Source organism: Melanerpes formicivorus, unplaced genomic scaffold, assembly GCF_026170545.1.
Source record: "Melanerpes formicivorus ecotype bairdi unplaced genomic scaffold, bMelFor1.0.p_v2 SCAF_15, whole genome shotgun sequence".
Taxonomy (NCBI): domain Eukaryota; kingdom Metazoa; phylum Chordata; class Aves; order Piciformes; family Picidae; genus Melanerpes; species Melanerpes formicivorus.
Genome location: NW_027142367.1, coordinates 10,346,804 through 10,369,467, shown reverse-complemented (window position 1 = coordinate 10,369,467; position 22,664 = coordinate 10,346,804). Strand labels below are relative to the sequence as shown.

Below are 22,664 nucleotides of genomic sequence, written 5' to 3'. Positions count from 1 at the left end.
ATTTTTTTACAATGAGGGTAATAAAACACTTGAGCAGGTTGCCCAGAGAGGTAGTAGATACCCAGGCCAGGTGGGACTGGGTTCTGAGCAACTTGATCTAGCTGGGGATGTCCCTGCTCAGTGCAGAGGGTAATGGACTAGGTGACCTTTAAAGAACCTTTCCATCCCAAATAATTCTGTGATTTTATGATTCTATAAAAGCCCTTTAATTCTTACAGCCCCATCCCTTCTTGTTAACATTCCCTCTAAGATGCTGAACTGTACAGCACCAGCTGCCCTCTCCTCCATGGGTCTGTTTGGGATAGTCTATTCGCGCTGCTGTCTCCAGAAATGAGCCTGACCACCACCAGCACAGGTCTGCTGTGCAACCTCTATGATTTACTCTCTTGCTAGTCATAGAAGAGAAATGTTCATGCAGCTCTTATGTTGTTAGCTAGGTACTGCTAATCTGCATTTTTAATAGGAATAGTTATAAATCCCATGATAAGCAAGTAAGATAGGGGCTCAATGAATTAGCACTTAGCAGGCTACACTTGAATTTGCTTGTAAGCAGCTCTGGGCAAGTTAGAAATCACAAAGTTATTAGCCCTCTGTATGCAAATACACTCACACCCCCCATACATACATATGTAAATATGTATATATATAATATATGAACTAGACTTAATATCTGCAGCAGGAACATGAAAGAAACTATGTAACTGAACCACCCAAAATCTCCAGTGAGACGAAAGCCACCAAGAGGTATTTCATGCAAGTCTACAAGTCATTAATCCACTGTGCCATGAGTGTAGGAGCAAGAAGGATTTTGATGGTAAGAAGGTCACTTTGTCCTGGCCAGAAAGCAACAGGTGGAGAGGAAACAGAACAGGGAACTGCAGGAGGGTGGCAGGGGCAGCTCCAAGCACAACCTATTTCCTCCAAGATCGTCATCACTGAACTGCTGCGTCTGGCTTCGTACCAAGTGTGCTGTGTGCCCAGTGTAAGACACAAATAACCCAAGGCACCTACAGAGTCTCAGCTTATTTGTGGTTTTGTTTTCAGCATCCAACCCATGCTCCATGAAGCACATATTGTAGAGCATCACCTCACCTAGGAAAAGCTAAGCTCATTGTGTGAACAGCCACAACCTTCTTTTTCAATGCACATGACTGGACCACCCAAAGATCATAATGACCACAACAGTCATAACAACTGAGTAAAAGCTGCAAGGAAAAAATGAATCATAGCTCTAAGGCTCAGAACTCAAAAATTTCACAAGCTCTCACAAAGAGGAGCAATGTTCCTGCCAGGATGGTGGTCAATGAGTTTTTGCTAAACAGCATTGACCCAAATCTCTCTATGCATCAAACTCAGGGCCCAACACTAGTTGATTTTGTCAACAGCAATTTGTGGTGATGAGGGATGCCATCCAGTGATGTGAGATGACATCCCTTTGCTGCTACTTGAAATCTGCTGAGGCATTTAAAAGCTGCAGGAGGAAATCAAGAGTTTCCAGGGATGCCCAGAAGGCAAAGCTGAGTGGAAACCTGTGAGAGTACAAGACACTTTCTGATAAGGACTGATAGGGCATCCCCAGTATTTCAACCTAAGGATAGAATACAAGGATAGCTAGAAAAAGTCAAATAAATGAGGCTGCTTCCCACTTTCACCCACTCTGAGCTTTGTGCACAAAGCCCATTTTCATCCTCTGTTATTTAAAATGACCACATGCTTTGGTTTTTTTTTTTTCACATGCACAAACTTCTCTACTTATATCTGTTCAGACTGCACAGAGCAAAAACATCCTCAGCTTTGCATCCTTTGAGGTAAAAAAAATCATGTCCTCTGAGCAGCACCTACAAAACAGGAACTGATTGTCCGTTGAGAACCACCCCCTAGAGCAATGCAAACTGCAGACCAAAAGTCTCAGCTCTTGGGTCCCCACAGTTTCTTCATGCAAAAAAGTTGAGTTAGAAAATGGGGGTTGAATCATCCCTTGAGGATATCTGAGGCAGAAGTGGTAAAAGTCAGCCCAGTGAGGCCAAGGTGGGATATCTTGAGGCAAGGAGGAGCTGCTGCCCTGTGGCCTGGGCCCACCAAAACATCAGGATGTTAAAGGGGAGGATGATGTGCTCCTACCCCTGCCATGGGGAACAGCACTGACCAGCACCACTGGGCATAATTCAGCTAGGCATAATTCATAATAATATTGCTGGCCATAATTCAGCTTCTCCAGGCCTCCTCAGGGCAACTCTCTCATGTGCACAAAGGTTCAGCAGAAACAGGAAGCTTAGGCAATGGTAATTGAAAGCTTCTGTCCATCATCACACCATCTTGTTTGTTGAGTGCTCTAGTGCACTACTGTACCAAATACTTGCTGAGACAGATGATCACTGCTGACAGCAACATATCAATAATGAGATCTTGAACCCCAGGGACATACCCCAGTTGACTACATTTTTTTCCTTATTCTTATTTTTGTGAGGCAGCAACAGTCAGTACCAATCATCACTCTATGTAATCACATTCACAGACCCAAGCCAAACTTAACCAGATACATCTAGAAAAGTCATCCTGGAGACCCTGAAGTGTTACTTCAGAGTATTGTAGAGACTACTTTTCACATAAACTTGTTCACACCCATGTCTACCTTTCCATCCACCACAGAAAAGAAATTTACTCAACCCTGAAGTCCCTAGTGCATGTGCAACATGTGGTGTGTTTTGTGACAGAAAGCCCTCATCCCAGACATTCAGGGGACAACCATTTTTATCCTATAAAGGCATCTTTATCCTGTGAAGGATAAAGCTCTTCTGATGCTTTCAAACCTGATAAGCTGTCAGGATAAGACACTCAATCCTTTAATGAGTTCTTCAGTGACTAATCCAGTCCTTTCATGACTGGAACTTGCTGGTAGTACCATGACAGGACTAGGATAGCCATTGGAAATACTCAGTAGGGCTGCAAGAGACCTCAGAATGCATTTGTTCAAAGAAGGGTGCAGTTAGCCATGGGAGGAAGAACAAACAAACTCGTTACCTCTATGGACCCTGGATCTACTTTGACAGTTTCTCCTGTGCTGTTGTCATTGCTAAGATTTGGTGGGCTGTGTGAAGGTAGCCTTCTCTCTTCCTTTAAGGCATGCTCCAAAAGTTTCTTATTCAAGATCCTGGCAGCATTTTCTGTGAGCGTATACCCTGGAGGAGCGGATAAGTCCTGCCTGATACTCGTCACCTCAGTCCCATCTTCCTTTTGTGCCTCTGTCCCCAACCGGAGAGGACTGGGTGACCTGCCACGGGTGTTTGGACATGGCTCCTGCAATGAGCTCAGTTCTGGTCTGGGTTCTGCTGACCTGGACCGGCTGCTAGACCTGGGGCATTTTTGGAAGGTGTCGTGAAAGATGGGGCTATGGTCGATGATGTTGAACAAACTGGAGAGGCCATCGTTGATGGTGGTGTGGACAGGGCTCTCCCTTGTAGTGGTTGACCTAGCCCAAGCAGACTCACTGAATCCTTTCTGAGGTGTGCCAGGCAAAGTCCGGTTGTTGGGCTGGTCTGATTTGGGAAGGGCTTTTCTCTGCAGCTTTGGAGAGCCGTATTTGGGGGAGCAGCATGTGCGTTCAAACTTAGCCTGGACCTTTTCGATGACGGGAGTCACTTGCCTGCTTCTTAGGCTTCTGGAGGGTGACGAGACAGGCGTGGACCCCCCCTTTGGTGTCAGACACTTGTGTGGACTGCTGGTGATGCTGCGCAGGGTTTCAGTCTGCAGGCCAACGCTGATAGTCTGGGTGGTCTGCGTCCCTGTCGTCCTCATCCCGTTGGTTTGACAGGCGGTGTCCTTGAACTGCGGCTCTGCTGAGCTCGAGTTGGAGCGGATGGCGTTACGGACAGAGAAAGCTACCTCCTTCATGTCATCACTCATGTTTTTGGACATCTCCAAGCTGTGCAAGGGGGAGGCGAAACCCACAGTAGTGCAAAGAGGACGCTCGATGGGATGAAGACCACCCTCCAGAAAATCCTTGTGATGTTTGGCCAGGTCACACGACCATCTCCCAAACATATCTGAGGAAGCACCTTTTGTCTCAGTGACATTCCCCATAGCTTTGGTCACAGAGAACAGGAAATCTGTCTCGGCCTGGTTCTTCCCTTCACTGCCAGCTATCACTGAGTTATCAAACCTACGCACGACCGGGGGGCTGTGGAAGACCCGAACTCCCATTTTGTCAGTTACACTGTGACTCCTTGTTGGCTGCTTCTGGCAGTGCTCCGGGCTGGTCATGGTGTTAGTTGTCATGGTGCCACTGGTAGTGAGATACCATGATGAGGCCTGAAAGGGATCTGCAGGAGGATCGCTGCCGGCTTTCCCCATTTCTGTCCTTTCTGCCCAGCCTTCTGCAGGCTTCTCAGTGGCCCCACCATGGTTCCTAGTGTTACTGTAATCCCAGTTTTTGTTGAACTCCTCAATGTATTTCAGATCATCAGGAGACAAGGGAGGGGTTATGTCATCTTTGCTGCTGGACAAAGGCAAGCTTTTTTCTGGTAGAAATGGAGAAATATCCATCAGGCGCTGAAATTCCGACATGGAAGAGACAGACATCGCCCTGGAGAGGGGAACACAAATTCGTCACCACAAGGGCTCAGAAACTCTTATTTTCAGCAGCAAAATCACTCAGGAAACCCAACTTTCACTACCTGCTTATATATAAAACCACTTCAGTCCTACCTTTGGTTAGAGTTCCCTTTTGCTACAGAATCATAGAATGCCAGGTTTGGAGGGACCTCAAGGATCATCTGGTCCAACCCTTCTTGGGACTAACCTTTAAAGCAGCTGTGCAATGCAAGCATTCCTGATGTGCCATTAAAAGCATCAAATGATTTATTGATGGCTTTTAATTTACTGCTCTCAACTGGATTACTGCTTGGAAAATGCCTGAAATATGGAGTAGTAGGATGCATTTCAGAAGTATATCATTCACAGAAAGTGACTGACAAGCAAAGCAGGATTCTTGGTAGAAACTATGGGCATCCAACTGAGTTGTCCTGCTGCTTCATTTTAAGTACAAATCAAACAAAAAAAGAAGCTTTCTGAATGAGACTACACAAACATGCCTGTATTTAGTTATCAGGGGAGACCTTATCAGTCTACAACTACCTGAGAAAGGAGGCTGTAGAAAGGTGGGTGTTGGCCTCTCCTTCTAAGAGATAGTACAAGAGAAAATAGGCTCAAGTTGCACCAGAGGAGTCTTAAATTGGATATTAGGAACAATTTCATCCTTGAAAGAGTTGTCAAAGCCTGGAACAGGCTGCTCAGGACAGTGGTGGAGTCCCCATCCTTGGAGGTATTTAAAAGCCATACAGATGTGGTGCTGAGGGACATAGTTTAGTGGTGGAATTGTCAGTGCTGGGTTAACAGTTGGACTCGATGATCTTTAAGGTCTTTTCCTTCCCAAAAAATTCTTTAATTATCAAGGTAGATTCAATAAGGTAACTCGGGGTGGGTGGGGATTCATCAGGCAGTGGGTTTTATGTATGAGTGATCTGGAGGATACAGGAGAATCACATGGTGAGTTTTCAATCAAGACCATGAGCTGCAGTTAGGGTGCATCTGTGTTAGGGAGTTTGAGTGACATTATGAATGCGGTTTTGAAGTGAAGCTCCTATTCAAATGCTCTGGTTTGCATCAAGGGACAATCTTAAAGAGCATGGGCTGAGTTCATTTGGGACAGAAGCAAGCTGGAAGATGCTCTCCAAAAGCACAATTTATGCAGTTAAGGCTTAGGTGGGTATTCAACCCATGGGGTCATACCAGAACTAATCCAAAGTAAAATATCCTGACATGCAGGGGCATATTTAGATGTAATGTTTAGTGACATGGTTTACAGGATCACAGGATGTTAGGGGTTGGAAGAGACCTCTGGAGATCTTTGAGTCCAACCCCCCTGCCAGAGCAGGAGCATAGAATCTAGTGCAGGTCACACAGGAACACATCCAGACAGGTCTTGCAAGTCTCCAGAGAAGGAGACTCCACAAATTCAGTGGGGAGCCTGTTTAGTGGTGGACCTGGCAGTGTGGGGTTAACAGCTGGATTTGATGATCTTAAAGTCCTTTCCAACCCAAATGATTCTATGATTCTATGCCAGGTCCTCAGCACCAGCTGTTTTCCTCCACATATTGGTGTCTACAGGTCTGGGCTACTTGGTAAAGTAGGCACAACCTTCAGTGTAAACTGCAGCTTCACAAACTTGCGTAAGGATTCATCTTTGTGCACCACAGCTGAATGTGGCCCAAGTCCATTGGAGCAGAACAGAAGCATACTGAGACAAAATAATCCCTTGCTAAATCCATTAGTCTGGTTCATAGGCACCTTAGGAGGAACCAGGGCTATGCTGTGGGTCTGTGGCTTAGGCTCCAGAGATCTCTGGAACTTTCCCTGTAAGTTTTACTCACCTTTGAAGATTTCCTTTGTGTGTGTCTTCCTCCTGAAGAAAAAGAGAAACAAACAGGATAAGTTATCTCTGAGCATGTTGGTGGCATTATCTGGTAGTCATTTTGCCATTCATTTCTCATTAGCTGCTGATTAGTGTGTTTATCTCTAAAAAGGGGCAGATTCTCCCTCTGAAGGAATCTTGAATTCCTTTGTAACAGGCAGCAGAATAGAAAATCCCACCAGGACAACTACTTCACAGGGAAAGCCCCCATGTCAAATCTACAACAGCTCTGAGCTTTCAGAGTCCTGTGCAATCACAACTGGAAGCTGCAGAAGGAGTTTTTCCATGTGATTTCCTGTGTTCTGTATCTTGGTTTGGATCCCATAGCTGTCAGTAAATCTGTTCTGTGGAGCTAATCTGCTTTATGCCAGAGACCTGGCTGTGCTGAAATAAGAAATAGAATCATAAAATCAAGGAATTGTTTTGGTTGGAAAAGACACTTAAGGTCACTGAATCCAACCATTAACCCAGCCCTACCAAGTCTCCCACTAAACCATGTCCCTCAGCACCATATCTACACACCTTCTAAATCCCTCCAGGGATGGGGACTCCACCACTTCCCTGGACAGCCTGTTGCAGGTTCTGACAACCTTTCAGGAAAGAAATTGCTTCCAGTGTCCAACCTAAATCTCTCCTGGTACAACTTGAGGCTATTTCCTCTTGACCTATCACTTGTTCCTTGGGAGAAGAAAACAGTCCTCACCTGATTACAACCTCCTTTCAAGCAGTTGTATAGAGTAAGAAGGTCCTTTGACATAAGACTGCAGTATGTGTTCTCTAGGAACCAACAAATGCCCCAGCTGAAGCTCATTAACCTAGCTATATTAAATCTGCATGTAGATCATTACTTGTTTCATGAGGACAGTACCTACAGCTTGCTAACAGCATTAAGATATTGTTATAGTGATTATTTGCCTCTGACAATTCCCATAATGAGTTGTTTTTCTTAATAGATACTTCTGAAGCAATTGCTCTACAGTTATTTTTTTCAATTGTTTGCTTCTACTTCTAATAAATTATGGGGAATGCAAAATCTAATCAGGAAAATAAAGAGTATCAGTAGCTATAAATTTTATTTGGCCTCAAGAACTCAAGGACACGACTAACACAGAAGTGGATTTCCAGTTGTGACTATTCAAAAGGAGCACCTCTGAACTCAGCAAATACCTTTCTGGTATTTATCCAGAGTCAGAGTTAAAACCTGGAGTAAATTGATACCCCTTGCTTTCACTCTGGTGGCTTCAGTGGAGTTACTGCAAAGAAAATCTGATCTAACTGAATGGAGCATCAGGTTGAAGATTGGATTCTAGACCCTTTGGCAGTTTTGTTGCCCTTCATTGGAGGTGTTGGAGTGTCCAAAGAATTACAATGAAGATGGCGAAGCATCTTCTGAGGAGCCACTGAGGGAACTGGGGCTGCTTAGTATGGAGAATAGGAGACTGAGGGGAGGAGAGCATCTCTCTCTCTCTCCAACTACCTGAAAAGATGTTGGAGTCAGATGGGAGGCAGTCTCTTCTCCCTAGTAACAAGCAACAGGACAAGAAGAAACAGCCTCAGATAGCACCAGGAGAGGTTTAGTTTGGACATTAGGAAAAAATTCTTCCCCAAAAGGTTTGTGAAGCCCTGGAAGAGGCTTCTCAGGGCAGTGGTGGATTCCCCATCCCTGGAAGGATTTAAAAGCTGTGTAGATGTGATGCTGAGGGACACAGTTTAGCAGTGGACTTGGTAGTGCTGGATTAATGGTTGGACTTGATGATCTCAGAGGTCTTCTCCAACAAAAACAATTCCATAATTGTATGATTCCATGATTAACTTCTACTACTGTTAGTGCCACAAAGAAAATGCGGTGGAGAGGAACTGTCAGCAGGCTGCAGCTGTCTCTGTGCACCCTCAGATCAGCTATTCATTAAACTCCAATCAGTTCTGCTTCAGCAAACCTTCTGTGGGGAAATGGCTCTGCCCAGGATTCACTAAATGATGCTTTGAAGAAAAGAAGCTAACAAATACCACCAAAGACCAAATTTTGCTGCCAACACACTTGTTGATGGAGGCAATATCTGAAAACCATGAAAGGGAATAAATATTTCCCTTCTGAAACATCAGGCTGAGCTTGAAGGGAAAACAACAGCAATCGAAATTAAACACAAAACACATAACCTGACACTGGTACTAACGTTTCTCACTAAGCACTTGGACCTGTGTAGAATAAAAATTAAGAAATAATAAAGATGAGATCCTCAGTGAGAGCCATACAGTTGTGAGAGGAAAACTGGAACACAGGTGTCTTAAAATGTAGGGATGCTCACATTTCTTCCCCCTCTTAATCTTTCTTTCTCTTCTTCTTCTTGGAACTTGATTTTCCAATCCTTTAGGTGAATAACAATATTATACAATCTCAGATGTATGGGTCAAAATTCCACAAGCACTCATGTTCCAGTCAAACCTGAACCTGGTCCTGTAAGGAGCTTGAGGTCCAACATGTTGACAAACTTTTTTCCTTAGTGGTCAGACTCTCAAGCCTGAGTACATACATACATTTTATGGAGAAAAGAAGGATGAGGGGAGAACTTCTGACTCTACAACTACCTGAAAGGAGGCTGGAGTGAGGTGGGGGTCATGGAATCAGAATCATAGTATGGTAGGGGGTGGGACCTCTGAATATCACTGAGTCAAATCCTCCCACACCAGAGCAGGATCACCTAGAGCAGGTCACAAAGGAATGCATCCGGACAGGTCTCAAAAGTCTCTAGAAAAACAGACTCCACAACCTCTCTGGGCAGCCTATTCCAGTGCTCCATCACCCTTACAGTAAAGAAGTTTCTTCTCATGTTGAGGTGGGACTTCCTGTGTTCCAGTTTGTGTCCACTGCCCCTTGTCCTATCACAGGAGACCATCTCTTCTCCATAGTAACAAATGATAGGACGAGAGGAAATGGCATCAAGTTGCACATATTGGATATTAGATTTGGATATTAAACGGAGCTTTTTCACTGAAAGGGTTCTTAAGCCCTGGAACTGACTCTTCAGGGAGGTTGTTGAATCACCATCCCTGGAGGTGTTCAAAAGACACAGAGATGTAGTGCTGAAGGACATGGTTTAGCACCAGACTTGGTAGCGGTCGATAATGGTTGGACTTGATGATCTTAAAAGTTTTTTCCAACTGAAACGATTCCATGATTCTCTGATCTTTTACAGGGAAGTTCCTGCTTCCCTATTTGTTATTATGTGTATACTCAGGCAGTATCTACCTGCCCAGAGCACAAGCTGGATGCCTAACCCATATGCAGAAGCCTTCAGTGGTGTAGATTTTATCAGGACACATCCTACATTTGCTGTGGCCCAACAGCATCTCTCAGCACTGTGTTTTACATCTTCAGGTTGTGATCTTAGGCTAGGTACTTTGCTGATGAAGAGTAACTTTGGGGTTTTAACAACTCATCTCACTTACTCATGCTAATCTACTTAGAAGGCAACAAGAATGAAACAACCATAAGTTCCTGCTCACAGCAGGAGCATTGGACTAGGTAACCTTGAAAGGTCCCTTCCAACCCACACCATTCCATGATTCTTTGAAGCATCTCTCTACAACACTTGCTGCTTTATTAACAAAATACAGCCCATCTTTCCTCACATACACATCTGGAAGAGATTGAAGACCTTCTAAACCAATATATTGTGCCAAATATAGCTATCATCCACAAGAAGAATGACCACAAGTTGAGGTAATCTTTGAGACCTTTAGGCAGGCTCCCAGTTTCTTGGGTGATTGACACTGGTCTAAGCAGTTCATAACAAGGAAAGAAATCTGTTCCACACCAAATTCACTCAAAACAGTGCTTATGACCCAAAATCTCACTTCCTTTAGCAGGGATGTTGCACCAGATCTGACACAGGAGACAACACAATGGCTTGATAAAAGACAGAAGAGCTCATACTTCCATTAATCCGGTCAGGAATTTCTCCCTCTCTGGCTGCCGGGACCGGTGCTCGTCAGACTCATCAGGGGAATTGAGAGACAGTGACTCCAGAAAGAGGTTCTCTGTGGCACTGCACCTGTCACTCTCCTTTAGCTTGGACAGTGACCTGTCATCAAACTGAATGGTGTCTGAATCAGAGTAGGATCTTGAGCTCATCAGACGAGGCATGTGGAGGTTCCCCTGGGTTGTGAATGGACGATGGTTATTTTCCTTCTGGTCACACAGAAAACCACCTCCTCTTCGTGGGCTCACTTCTTTCTGAAGCTGGAGACAAGCACATTAAAAGGAACAGGAGTTACAGGTGTAGTGTATAGCATTCTGCAAAACTCATCCTTCCCCAGGAGCCAGGCACCATGAGATCACCACCTGGCTCCAGGGACGTCACTTTGCTCTACTGGTCATTCTGCAAAAGGGGGATGACTTTGATGGGGTTTTGAGTTTCAAAGTGGAGGGACTCTGGAATAGGCTGCCCAGGGAGGCTGTGGATGCGTCCTCCCTGGAAGTTTTCAAGGCTGGGTTGGATGAGGCTTTGAGCAGCTGAATCCTTGCCCATAGCAAGGGTGTTTCAACTAGATGATCTCTAAGGGCCCTTTCAACCTAAGTCATTCAATGAATCTATAAATATCTATATCTATAAATATTTGTTGTTTGTTTATTTATTTATTTGGTGGCTTTAATTATTTGTTTTAAGTATTTGCCAGCACTCTGCATGCACAATTAGCTGTAGGAGCAGGGCAGAGGGAAATTCTCTAAGGGAAAACAAAGTGACAGTGTACTTAAAGAGGACAAAGTAAAAAAGCAACTTTGAGCTCTGAGAAAAGTAGGTCAACATTTTATTTTCTTTTATTCATATGAGAGCAGTATTCCCATACCCAGAGTAAAAGTGTATTATATATTTTATACAGTGGTGGGAGCTTCCCTCTTCCCATACGTTCTTTATTCAGGAGCTGTGTGAAAGCAGACAGGCGAAAAACATGAGCGTGAAATTTGGCACACGTGCTCCTGCTATCTCTTAGACTCTGTGTTTCAAACATACACACTGGTGTAGTCCTCTCATCCTCTACATATTGCCATACATGGAATGCACACAGAAAAACCCTGGGGAGAAGGACTTTGGAGATAAACTAATTGCTTCCATATAAAGGAGGGCACGACTGCAGCCCAAGAGGATATTCAGCTAAAAGCCTGCAAATATTTGGAAGCTTCCCATCACACAGGGAAATGTTTGATTGTAAGCAAAGATGCAGTTATGAAGCTTTGTAGGCAAGTAGCCAAGATTTCAAATGCTACTTCTGATCATCCTTGAAAAGGAGGCTGAGGGGGAGACCTTCTTGCTCTCTACAAATCCTTGAAAGGACGTTGGAGATAGGTGAGAGTTGATCTCTTCTCCCATGGAACAAGTGATAGGACAAGAGGAAATGGCCTAAAGTTGCACCAGGGGAGGTTTAGGTTGGATATTAGGGAGAAATTACTTCACTGAAAAGGTTCTCAAACACTGGAACAGGCTCCCCAGGGGACTGATTGAATCGCAGTCCCAGGAGGTATTTAAAAGAGGCAGAGACGTGGTGCTGAGGGACATGGCTTAGCATCAGCCTTGGCAGAGTCAATTAGTTATTGGACTTAGTGATCTGAAAGGTCTTTTACAACAAAAATGAATCTATGACTCTATGATCTAGTCCTCTGAAATGAGCTTGATATCATAATTTTTATTTCCTCCATCTCTTATTAATTCTGAGTACAACTCTGTTGTACAGCAAATGTGTAGTTGAAGCATATAGTTCTTGGGATAGTAGCAGAAGAAATCAGCTCGAGGACTAGGCTATTTTGTTGGCTCTCCTAATATGACACGAAGAGGTTATGTGATGTTTAATGAGAATTGAAGGCTAAGTGACATTAACAGGAATTTCTCTGTTCCTTCCTTCAATGTGCCCCATTCCCAGGGAATAGAAAATGCAGGTTTGAACCAGGTTAAGTCCCTCAAGTTATTCAGGATATACTGAAGAGATTAATATTTAAAAAATACAGTTCCCAGGGCCAGCAGCATAAACATCCAAAGAGGTACCAATGACTCCGTGTGTCCACATCCTTTGTATACCAGGACACGTCCTGAAGCTTATTGAATGCCCATCACGCATCAGGAATCCACAGCATGCAATTTGGCCACTGAAACTCAACAGGTAGAAACCAGCTCAGGCAAGCCATAGAGAACTCAGCATCTTGTCCTACTGAACTCTGGACACCAGCTCATGTGGATGAGGAAGTACAAGCTCACAGGCATTGCTGCTTTCCCTTAGTAGACGAGCTATTGGACTGCATTACAAGGGCAGCTCACAAGCTACATGAAGCAAACAAAAACCTCCTCAGATAAATGGGAAATTAAAAAAAGTCCAGACTAACATTTTGGGATGTTTTTAAATTGAGAAGCTCAAAAATAACCTCTTGTGGTCTGGAAAACTTTCATATTGGTCACTGTCCACTCAGAGCTCCACTATTACCAGGGATTTTAGACCTATCTGTAGGGTACAAGATTTTCCCAAGTGCTTCTCTGTGTGTTTAACAGCCATGGCTCAAACTGAAGTTTAGTCTTGCACTCACCATATTTATAGCCTGGTGTCTTTCCTTGAGCTTGTTGTTGCACATGAGACACAAATAAAGAACCCTTTCCAGAAACTGGTCATGAAGCTGGGAGACCTTATTATGGCCTTTCAATACTTTGAGGGGGCCTAAAGATGGGGACAATCTTTTTAGCATGGCCTGTTGTGACAGAAGAAGGGGTGATGGTTTTAAACTGAAAGATTTAGACTAGAGAGAAGGAAGAAATTTTTTTTACACTTAGGGTGGTGAGACACTGGCCCAGGTTGCCCAGAGAACTGCAATGCTGGAAACGTTCCAAACCAGGTTGGGCTGTAAGCAACCTGATGTAGTTGAAGCTGTCCCTGCTTACTGAAGAAGGTGTTAGACTAGATGACTTTTAACAGTCCTTTTCAACTCAGCCATGCCATGATTCTAAGTTTCACCAGGCTGTCATCAACTTGTGAAGCCCCTTGTACTTCATTCAAGTGCAGTGCGCCCTAGAAGAGCACACAGAAATTTGGTTCCCTTTCATCTCTGGTGTTCTAAGGACAGAATGTGTTCAGTTAACTGAAGAGCCACAATTGGTTATTCTCACTTTTCCTGGAATGCATGACTCAGAGCTGAACAATGGTCCATCAAAAATGGAATATCAACTCTCCCTCATTAAACTTTTTATTTTCTCTATGGCTTCCAGCTGGATAATAAATTCATTAGACATAATTTGCCTCTAAGACTAAGCAGATGAAAGTATGGATAGCCATGAAAAACAAGGCATTCAGTTATCAGATTTGCAAACGATAGCAGAGATGTGGACAAAATTCAAGTGACAATGGTCAGAAGTGTCTTCTGACTGTTTATTATTGATAGCTGCTTATTTGCTTACAGTCAGAGCTCTGCATGGTCAAGCATTGGAGCAGGCTGTCCAGGAAATGGTGGGGTCACCATCCCTGGTCGTGTTCAAAAAATGTGTAGACGTGGCACTTTGGGACATGGCTTAATGGCCATGGTGGTGTTGGGTCAACGGTTGGACTCCACGATCTTAGAGATCTTTCCCAACCAAAGGGTTTGATTCTCTGTCAAACCCCAGGTTCCTTTGCTAGAGAAAAAGAATCCAGTTGAGACTGAGCAGTCGGAGCAGCTGCATCTTTAGTGGCTGATTCACAGATGAAGAGACTTTTTTTTGCCAGGAAGCTGGATGTCAAACCTTGAATAACCCTGCGTGTGGGATTGAGTGCTTCAGCACAAAGAGGTGCACAAAAGCTTTCAAACAGAAGGAATCGATATGACTCTGTCTGCCCAGGGTAATTGAATCGAGGCAGGAAATGGCCTTTAACCTGCATCAGATTTCTCATAAGTGGTCTTTTACAGGGCTTATGAGCATTTTTCTTGTACTCCCTTGTGCATGCAAATTGTTTTGGAGCATGAGAAACACTGATGTAGCCAAAGAAGCAAAACTGTTCCTGTGCCGTTTCATAGTACAGCTTCTTGACTTTGGTCTGAGTGTACTAATGGTGTGATGCCTCATATGTGCAGACAGACACTCCATATCCCAAGGTGACTCTCTCTCCCAAAGCATCTCCTTACCTGCTCTATCCGCCTGAGCAGCTCCTTCTTCTGACGCTCCCATTCTTGCCGGTCTCTGTCAAGCCTGTCCAGGAGCTCCACCTTTTCCCGGTTCCAGTTCTTCTCATTGTGCTGGATTTGCCAGCGAAGGTCCATCACTACACCATGACTCTCAGCCAGAAGTTTCTTGTGCTCCTCTCTCTCCCTTTTAAAGGCTCCCTTTGCGTCGGAAGTGAGGCCTGTTTCTCCCAAAGTGTTCTCACTCTTTCCTTCCAGCTGGAATTGAAACAAAATATTAGAAGGACATTAAACATTCTATGATTCTATGATCAAGATGTCATTGAATGGCTTGAGTTGGAAGGGACCTTAAAGATCATCTAGTTTCAATCCGCCTGCCTTGGGCAGGGACAGCTTCTGCTAGGACCAGGTTGCTCAAAATGTTATCCCATTACTGCAGCTGATACCAAGCCAACCCCTCCGAGAAAATACAGCAAAAAGAGGTTCAGTTCCTTTGTCCTCATCTATGTTCCATGAGCACTCATACTGGAATCCGAGAGGAAACTCAAGGGGCAAAGCTTCAGTCAAACTTCACGGGCAGCTTTCAGTCATCAGGGTAAAATCATAGAATCATAGAATTATCAGGGTTGGAAGGGACCTCAAGGATCATCTAGTTACAATCCCCCCTGCCATGGGCAGGGACACCTCACACTAGATCAGGTTGCTCAGAGCTACATGCAGCCTGGCCTTAAAAACCTCCAGGGATGGGGTTTCTACTACCTTACAAGCGTTAGGCTGCCTTAGGTTTCCTGTTTCACAGAGCACCTCAGCCATTCTTTACTGGTGTTGCTTGTGGAGGACATTACCTGTTGGAGGTGACACTTCAGCTCAGTCATTTCCACCTCCCAGGCTGCCTTGTGCAAGGCATACTGCTGCTGGCGGCCCTGGCGCTCGCGCTCCTCATCCCGCAGCTCCGAGCGGAACTCATCCAGCAGAGCCTTCAGAGCATTCAGCAGCTTCCGATTCTCACTCGCCTGTCACAATAAGGCAAAAGAATGTTAGCATTGGAAGGCTTCGGCCTCCACTTTCATTTTTTAGGAGGAAAAATGTGCCTCCAAGCCTGCTGCATGGAACATAAACAGTCTGGCCAAACTTTTGCATGAGAATGCTAAGAACAGCGATGTCTTCTCTGTCTACTTCTGCCCAAGGAAGTGGTAGAGGCACCATCCCTGCAGGTATTCAGAGAAGAGTCCAAAGAAAGGGAATGAAGCTAGTGAAGGGTCTAGAACACAAGTCCTATAAGGAGTGGCTGAGAGAACAAGGGTTGTTTAGTTTGGAGTAAAAGAAGGTTGAGGGGAGACCTTCTCACTGTCTACAACTCCCTGAATGGAGGTTGTAGCAAGGTGGGGGTCAGTCTCTTCTCCCAGGTAACAAGCAACAGGATGAGAGGAAATGGCCTCAAATTACACAAGGGGAGGTTTAAGTTGGACATTAGGAACATTTTCTTCACTGCAAGGGTTGTGAAGTCCTAGAAGAAGCTGTACACAACAATTTAAATAATTTTCACAGAATCCCAGCATGGTGAGGGTTGGAAGGGAGCTCTGGAGATCACCCAGGCCAACCCCTCTTCTAAATCAGGGTCACCCACAGCAGGTTGCCCAGGATCACACTGTCCACGTGGGTTAGCAATCTCTTCAGAAGAGACTCCACAACCTCTCTGGGCTGCCTCCTCCAGGGCTACAGCATCCTCACAGGAGAGAAGTTTTCTCTCATTTTCAGATGGAGCTCCATGTGTTCTAGTTTGTGCTCATTGGCCTCATCCTGCCACTTGGCACTGTTGAAAAGGGTCTGGTCTCATGCTCTTGATCCCTGGCCTTTAGGTACTGATCAGCACTGAGAAGATCCCCTCTCAGTCTTCTACTTAAACACCTCCATGCATCTCAGCCTTTCCTCATCAGAAAAATGCTCCAGTCCCATCATCATCTTTGTAGCCTCCACCGCACTCTCTCCAATAGGTCCTTCTTTCTTGAACTGGGGAACCCAGAACTGGACATAGTACTCCAAATGTGGCTTCACTAGAGTAGAGTAGAGGGGGAGGAGAACCTCTCTCAACTTGCTGGCCACACTCCATTTAATGCACTGCAAACCACCATTGGCCTTCCTGGCTGTGAGGGAACAGTGCTGGGTCATGGTAAACTTGTTGCCCACCAGCACTCCCAGATCCTTCTCTGCAGAGCTGCTTTCCAGCAGGTAAACACAACATACGCACTGATGCAGAGGGTTATTCCTACCCAGATGTAAGACCCAAGAGTTGTCCTGTGCATACATTTGATAGCTTTGTAGTCCTGCAGAGTGATGGACTAGTACAGAGAAGAGCCAAAAGAGCCTTACCAAAGGTCTGTAGCCTACTGGGATGAGGGCACATCAGATTTCTAGATGCCTTGCATCAATGTCACTGTTATGAGGCAAGTACCCCAGGTGTCCCTTGGGCTTGGTGGGATTATAATTATCTTGCCAATATAAATGCAATTTTGGTTACACACTTTTAATTCCTGAAATCTCTTTTGCATGACTTTGTATTAACAGGCTGAAGCTGGGTAGGTCTGTGAGATTATTTAGTTATTCTTGCCAAACTGAATTGTCTTTGGGGAACAAAGTCCATTTGAGACAATATGTTCTGAGATACAATATTTATATCTAATCATGCTTCAGATTTCTGTTGGTAAAACCACCAAAGAGCTTCTGCATAAGTCCCATAGATACCTACAGGATTCCTATGGCCTTCCCTTTTCTCCCAACCAAACAGCTTCTGCATAAGTCCCATAGATACCTACAGGAATCCTATGGCCTTCCCTTTCCCTTTTCTCCCAGGGATATTGTTCAGGCAGAAGAAACAGGGCATGGCTGTGATACACTGGTTGGTCTTCCATGCAAGGAGCTGGCTCTTTAGTACCTTACCAGCTATGAAATTTAGAGCATGGAGGAAACAGACTGACTCACAAAGTCTACTTGTATCCACAGCTCAGGATTTATAGGTGTAGGAAACAACAGCTGACAATAAGTGAAAACATAGGGTAGTAAACCTCAGATAAAGTCCAGAACTTAGGAGTCTTTGCTAAGCTGAGTCAACCCTCAGACAGGAGAGACATGGGACTCTTGAACTGGATCAGAAGGAAGTTACAGAAAGTATCAAAGGGCTGGAATCTCTCCACAGAGAGATGAAGGGGGCCTGCAAGAAAGTTGGAGAGGGATTTTTAACAAGAGATTGTAGTGATAGGATGAGGGAGAATAGCCTTAAGCTGGAAGAAGGGAAATTTAAACTGGATATTAGAAAGAAACTTTTTGCAGTGAGGGTGGTGAGACACAGGAGTAGATTGCCCAGACATGTTGTGGATGCCCCCACCCTGTAAGTGTTCAAAGACAGGTTGACTGGTGCTTTAAGCAACCTGGACTAGTGGAAGGTGTCCCTGCCCATGGCAGGGTGGTTGGACCTAGATGAATGTGCCTTCCAACCCAAATCATTACAAGAGTCTATGATTCTGCAGCTTCCCTAAGCCCACAGATAGGGGGGTGGAAATAAAAAATGCTGTTTTTATGGGGTGTTTGGGATGAGTGTTGAATCTGGAAGTCTCCAAGGTTTACACCTGCCCAAGAGAGCCCTGAGTTGCTGGGTTTGCCTGGCAAGGTCCAAGACGAAATGCATTAGCACTTGTTTCACATTAGGAAGGAAGCATTGTGGTAGTCTAAGAGTGGCTGAGATAAGTAGGTCAGAAAAAAAGAAAGGGCTTACGGTAACTTGAAGTAACCCACATTTATTTTTAACGTTTCATGTTAATATTTAATGGCTCGTATTTTCAGCCTGCTGATGACTTCCTCACCCTGCCTGGAAAGTGAAATTGTTTTGAGAAAAAAAGAAAGATAAACCCTGAGGCCTTCATTTCAACAAGCTGCATTTAATTTTGTGTTGTTGTGATTGGAGGCACTTGGCTGGGTGCAAAGTACACATCTCACTTGTCTGGGAATTTTGTGTGTCCAGTGTGTGGAGGAAATGGAGACACAGCAGAGGGGAAAGGGGTGAAAGAAGGCTAATTGATGAGAGGCAGAGGAGATGGAGACTCTGGAAGGGGTCATAGAATCATTAAGATTGGAAAAGACCTCTGAGATCATGGAATGAATCATAGAATGGTTTGGGTTGGAAGAGACCTTGAGGATCATCTAGATCCAACTGCCCTGCCATGAGCAGGGACACTTTCCACTAGACCAGGTTGCTCAAAGCACCATCCAACCTGTCTTTGAACACTTGCAGGGTGGGGGCATCCACAACATGGACAATCTATTCCTGTGTCTCACCACCCTCTCTGCAAATGGTTTCTCCCTAATATCCAGTTTAAATTTCCCTTCTTCCAGCTTAAGGCTATTCTCCCTCATCCTGTCACTACAATCTCTTGTTAAAAATCCCTCTCCAACTTACTTGCAGGCCTCCTTTAGGTACTGCAAGGCCACAAGAAGGTCTCCCTGGAGCCTTCTCTTCTCCAGGCTGCACAATCCCAACTCTCTCAGCCTGTCCCCATGGGGCAGGTTCTTCAGCCCTCTGATCATCAAGTCCAACCATCAACCCAACACCACTGCGTCCACTAAACCTTCCTTCCTAATGTGAAACAAGTGCTAATGCATTTCATCTTGGACCTTGCCAGGCAAACCCAGCAACTCAGGGCTCTCTTGGGCAGGTGTAAACCTTGGAGACTTCCAGATTCAACACTCATCCCAAACACTCCATAAACCCAGCATTTTTTATTTTACCCTCCCCCATCTGTGGGCTTAGGGAAGCTGCAGAATCATAGATTCATGCAATGATTTGGGTTGGCAGGTACCTTAGAGATCATCTAGGTCCAACCACCCTGCCATGGGCAGGGACACCTTCCACTAGACCAGGTTGCTCAAAGCCTCATCCAGCCTGGCCTTGAACACCTCCAGCGAGGCAGCATCCATGACTTGCCTGGGCAACCTGTTCCTGTGTCTTATCACCCTCACTGTAAACAACTTCTTCCTAGTATCCAGTCTAAACCTGCTCTCCTGAAACTTCAATCCATTCCCTCTTGTCCTATCACTACAAGCTCTTGTAAGAAGCTCCTCCCTATCATTCTTGTAGGCCCTCTTCTGGTACTGGAAGGCCACCATAAGGTCTTCCTGGAGCCTTCTCTTGTTCAGTTTGAACAACCCCAACTCTTGCAGCCAGTCCCCATAGGGGAGGTGCTCCAGCCCTCTGATCATCTTTGTGGCCCACCTCTACCACTCCAACAGTCTGAAGTGCTTCTTGTGATGGGGGTACCAGAACTGGACACAGTACTCCAGGTGAGGTCTCACAAGAGCAGAGTAGAGGGGGAGAATCACCTCCCTCGTCCTGCTGGTCACACTTCTTTTGATGCATTCCAGGACATGATTTGCCTTCTGGGCTGCAAAAAGCACATTGCCAGCTCATGTTTGAGTATTTTGTCAGCTGACACCCCCGAGTCATTCTCCTCAAGACTGCTTTCCAGCTGCTCCTTTCCCAGCCTGTACTTGTGCTTAGGATTGATCTTGCACTTGACCTTACTGAACTTCATGAAATTGTCACAGGCTCACCTCTCAGTCCCATCCAAGTCCTTCTGGATGGATCCATTCCCTCCAGCATGTCAACTGCACCACACAGCTTGGTGTCTCCTGCAAATTGCTGAGGGTGCCTCAATCCCATTGTCCATATGACTGACAAAGATGTAAACCAGCAATGGTTTACCCCACTTGTCACTGGTCCCCATATTGACATTGAGCTGTTGACTGCAACTCTGAGTGCACTCATCCTGTCAGAAACCTGAAGTCTGTCCACTTGGAATGTTTGTGTTTATTATCATTAGGATTGCTGGCATTTAACTACAGAAAGGAAAAACCTGGCATATGTGGCAATGCTCTGAGACACACAGACAGCACACAGGAGGTGTCATAAGGAAAAGTCAGTGTGATTTGCTTTTAGACATTAGAAAACAAGCCCAGTGACAGGAAGGAACTTTCTCATTGTTTTCCCACCATCTCCAAGGAAAGAGTAAACACATGTGCTAGTTTCTTAAATTATTGAAAGGAAATAAACCCACCTCTTCTTGCTAAAAGCTTGACAGTACAAGACAATAGATGTGCTCAGGCAAGAGGAGCATGTTAATTCTGCAAACCGTCACATACTGATAGATGTTTCTGGGCAAACAGCCACAGGAGGAAATGGGATTTTTCACTGATAGCATCTGCCAGCAGGAGAACAGCAATCACGTGGCTCCTGATTAAATATAAATCTAATGGATGAAGCCCACTGTAATTGCTGTGTGGCCAGAAGTACTTTTGCAAGTATGATTCTAGGTGATTTACCACAGCAGTAGAAGAAAATGAACTCCCTTGGAAACCCCCTGCCCTGCTTTCCATTCCCTGATGTACAACAGGTGTAGTACCTGCTTCTGCTGCTGCAGTAGCTCTGCAGTCTGTAGTGGTGGTCCATGATCAGTGCTTTCTGTGGTGGGACGCTGGGAGAAATCTGTCAGTGGAAACACAACATCCTCTTCCTCCTCATCTCGCTCTGCATCATCTGCCTTCTGCTCAGACTGAACACCGAAGTCTGAGAGGGTCTCGGGGTGCTCAGACTGAAATGGAAGAGGTGGGACACATCAACACTCTGAGGGGGCAGAAATGTACTGAAGGGCTAAGGAGGACTATTTATCTTCCTCTGAACCTCCATGGTGGGACACACTGAATTCTATTCTGTAGGCTGCAGGAAATGATCTTTGGGTGATGTATGACGCATTGCATCTGTGAGCACAACACTGTGGAGGCCTGCACAGTGAGAGATCATGCAGCTGGGGAGATGGGCATCATGTAGCATGATGGAGGTAATCCATCATTCCTTGATGAAAAACTACACAAGACACTGGTGTATTATCTGATGAAGAGATGGAGTTCAGGAAGTATCCAGACCTATCACTTTGTCCTCTGATACATAAGCAAAGCACACGACTCCAACAAAGTCTGAAGGAGGATTGATTCTACATCAACCAGTCACAAAATGCAAAACAGTGAAAAAAATGAAAGCTATTTTGCTATTAGGAGATGAGCTGGTTTAGATAGAGGCAAATTAGTCCTGCTGACATAAAGTAGAAGATAATTATTTCTAAATAGCTACTCATCTCTTGTTTCTGGTATTCATTATCACCACATATGAAAGCAAAGATTTTCATCCCTCCTTTATCTAAGAATACAAAGCATTGGAGTGTTCAACTACAGCATGCTCCTGCTAGACCTGAAAGGTTACTTGTGCTGTCAAATGCAGTAAACATTGAAAAAATACTGGGCAAGTAAGGATCAGAAATTACTGATCAGGAGAAAAAATATTTAGTTGCCTTATCAAATAGCTTCAGAATCACATGGATCTGCAAAATAAATCTGTTTATCCTCAAGGATTTTGTACAAAATGTCAGAATGGACAAAGACTTAAGTAAGATTTCCACACCAAACGACAATCCTGGATGTGCAGCTCAACATGATGTAGTGGCACCTTTCTTTACAATGCATGTTGGCTGGCAATCACGCCCCTGCTGAGATGTGTCATCTTGGGGATTCCAGGTTGTTCTGTACTCCTGAAATCTCTGGTCTTAATTTAGTTGCCACTTGGAAAATCACTGTGATGACTCCCAGCAGTGATAGACGTGTGCATGGAGAAGTGGAACAAAAAAGGAATGATTCACTCTGAGTTCCCACAAGAAGCTGCATAATTCTGTCAACATGCAAGCAGAGCTTCCTTCCATCTGTATTGTTGAAGCAACACACTGTAACACACCATGAGAAACACAACAGCACCCAACCCATCTAAACAGATTTGATTCCATCAGCACAGGAGATACCACCACAACATGGGGAGGAACTTCTTCACTGTGAGGGTCACAGAGCACTGGAACAGGCTCTCCAGAGAGGCTGTGAAGTGTCCTTCTCTGGAGACTTTCAAGACCCATCTGTATGCATTCCTGTGTGACCTGTGACAGATTCTATGGTCCTGCTGTGGCTCAAAGATCTCCT

The 22,664-nt window shown here is 44.9% G+C and overlaps 1 protein-coding gene across 8 annotated transcripts in view; it reads right to left on the bottom strand.

The window, feature by feature from the left end:
* MTCL1 (microtubule crosslinking factor 1) overlaps positions 1 to 22,664 on the bottom strand; it is a 124,526-nt gene that overhangs the window by 5,644 nt on the left and 96,218 nt on the right. For all 8 annotated transcript variants that reach the window (XM_068147599.1, XM_068147592.1, XM_068147595.1 and 5 more), the window contains 6 exons: positions 21,050 to 21,238; positions 15,446 to 15,613; positions 14,604 to 14,858; positions 10,404 to 10,709; positions 6,429 to 6,460; positions 3,022 to 4,582 (listed from right to left, as the gene is read on the bottom strand). In XM_068147599.1, coding sequence (XP_068003700.1) covers positions 3,022 to 4,582; positions 6,429 to 6,460; positions 10,404 to 10,709; positions 14,604 to 14,858; positions 15,446 to 15,613; positions 21,050 to 21,238 — 2,511 coding nt within the window. The remainder of the gene's footprint in view (positions 1 to 3,021; positions 4,583 to 6,428; positions 6,461 to 10,403; positions 10,710 to 14,603; positions 14,859 to 15,445; positions 15,614 to 21,049; positions 21,239 to 22,664) is intronic.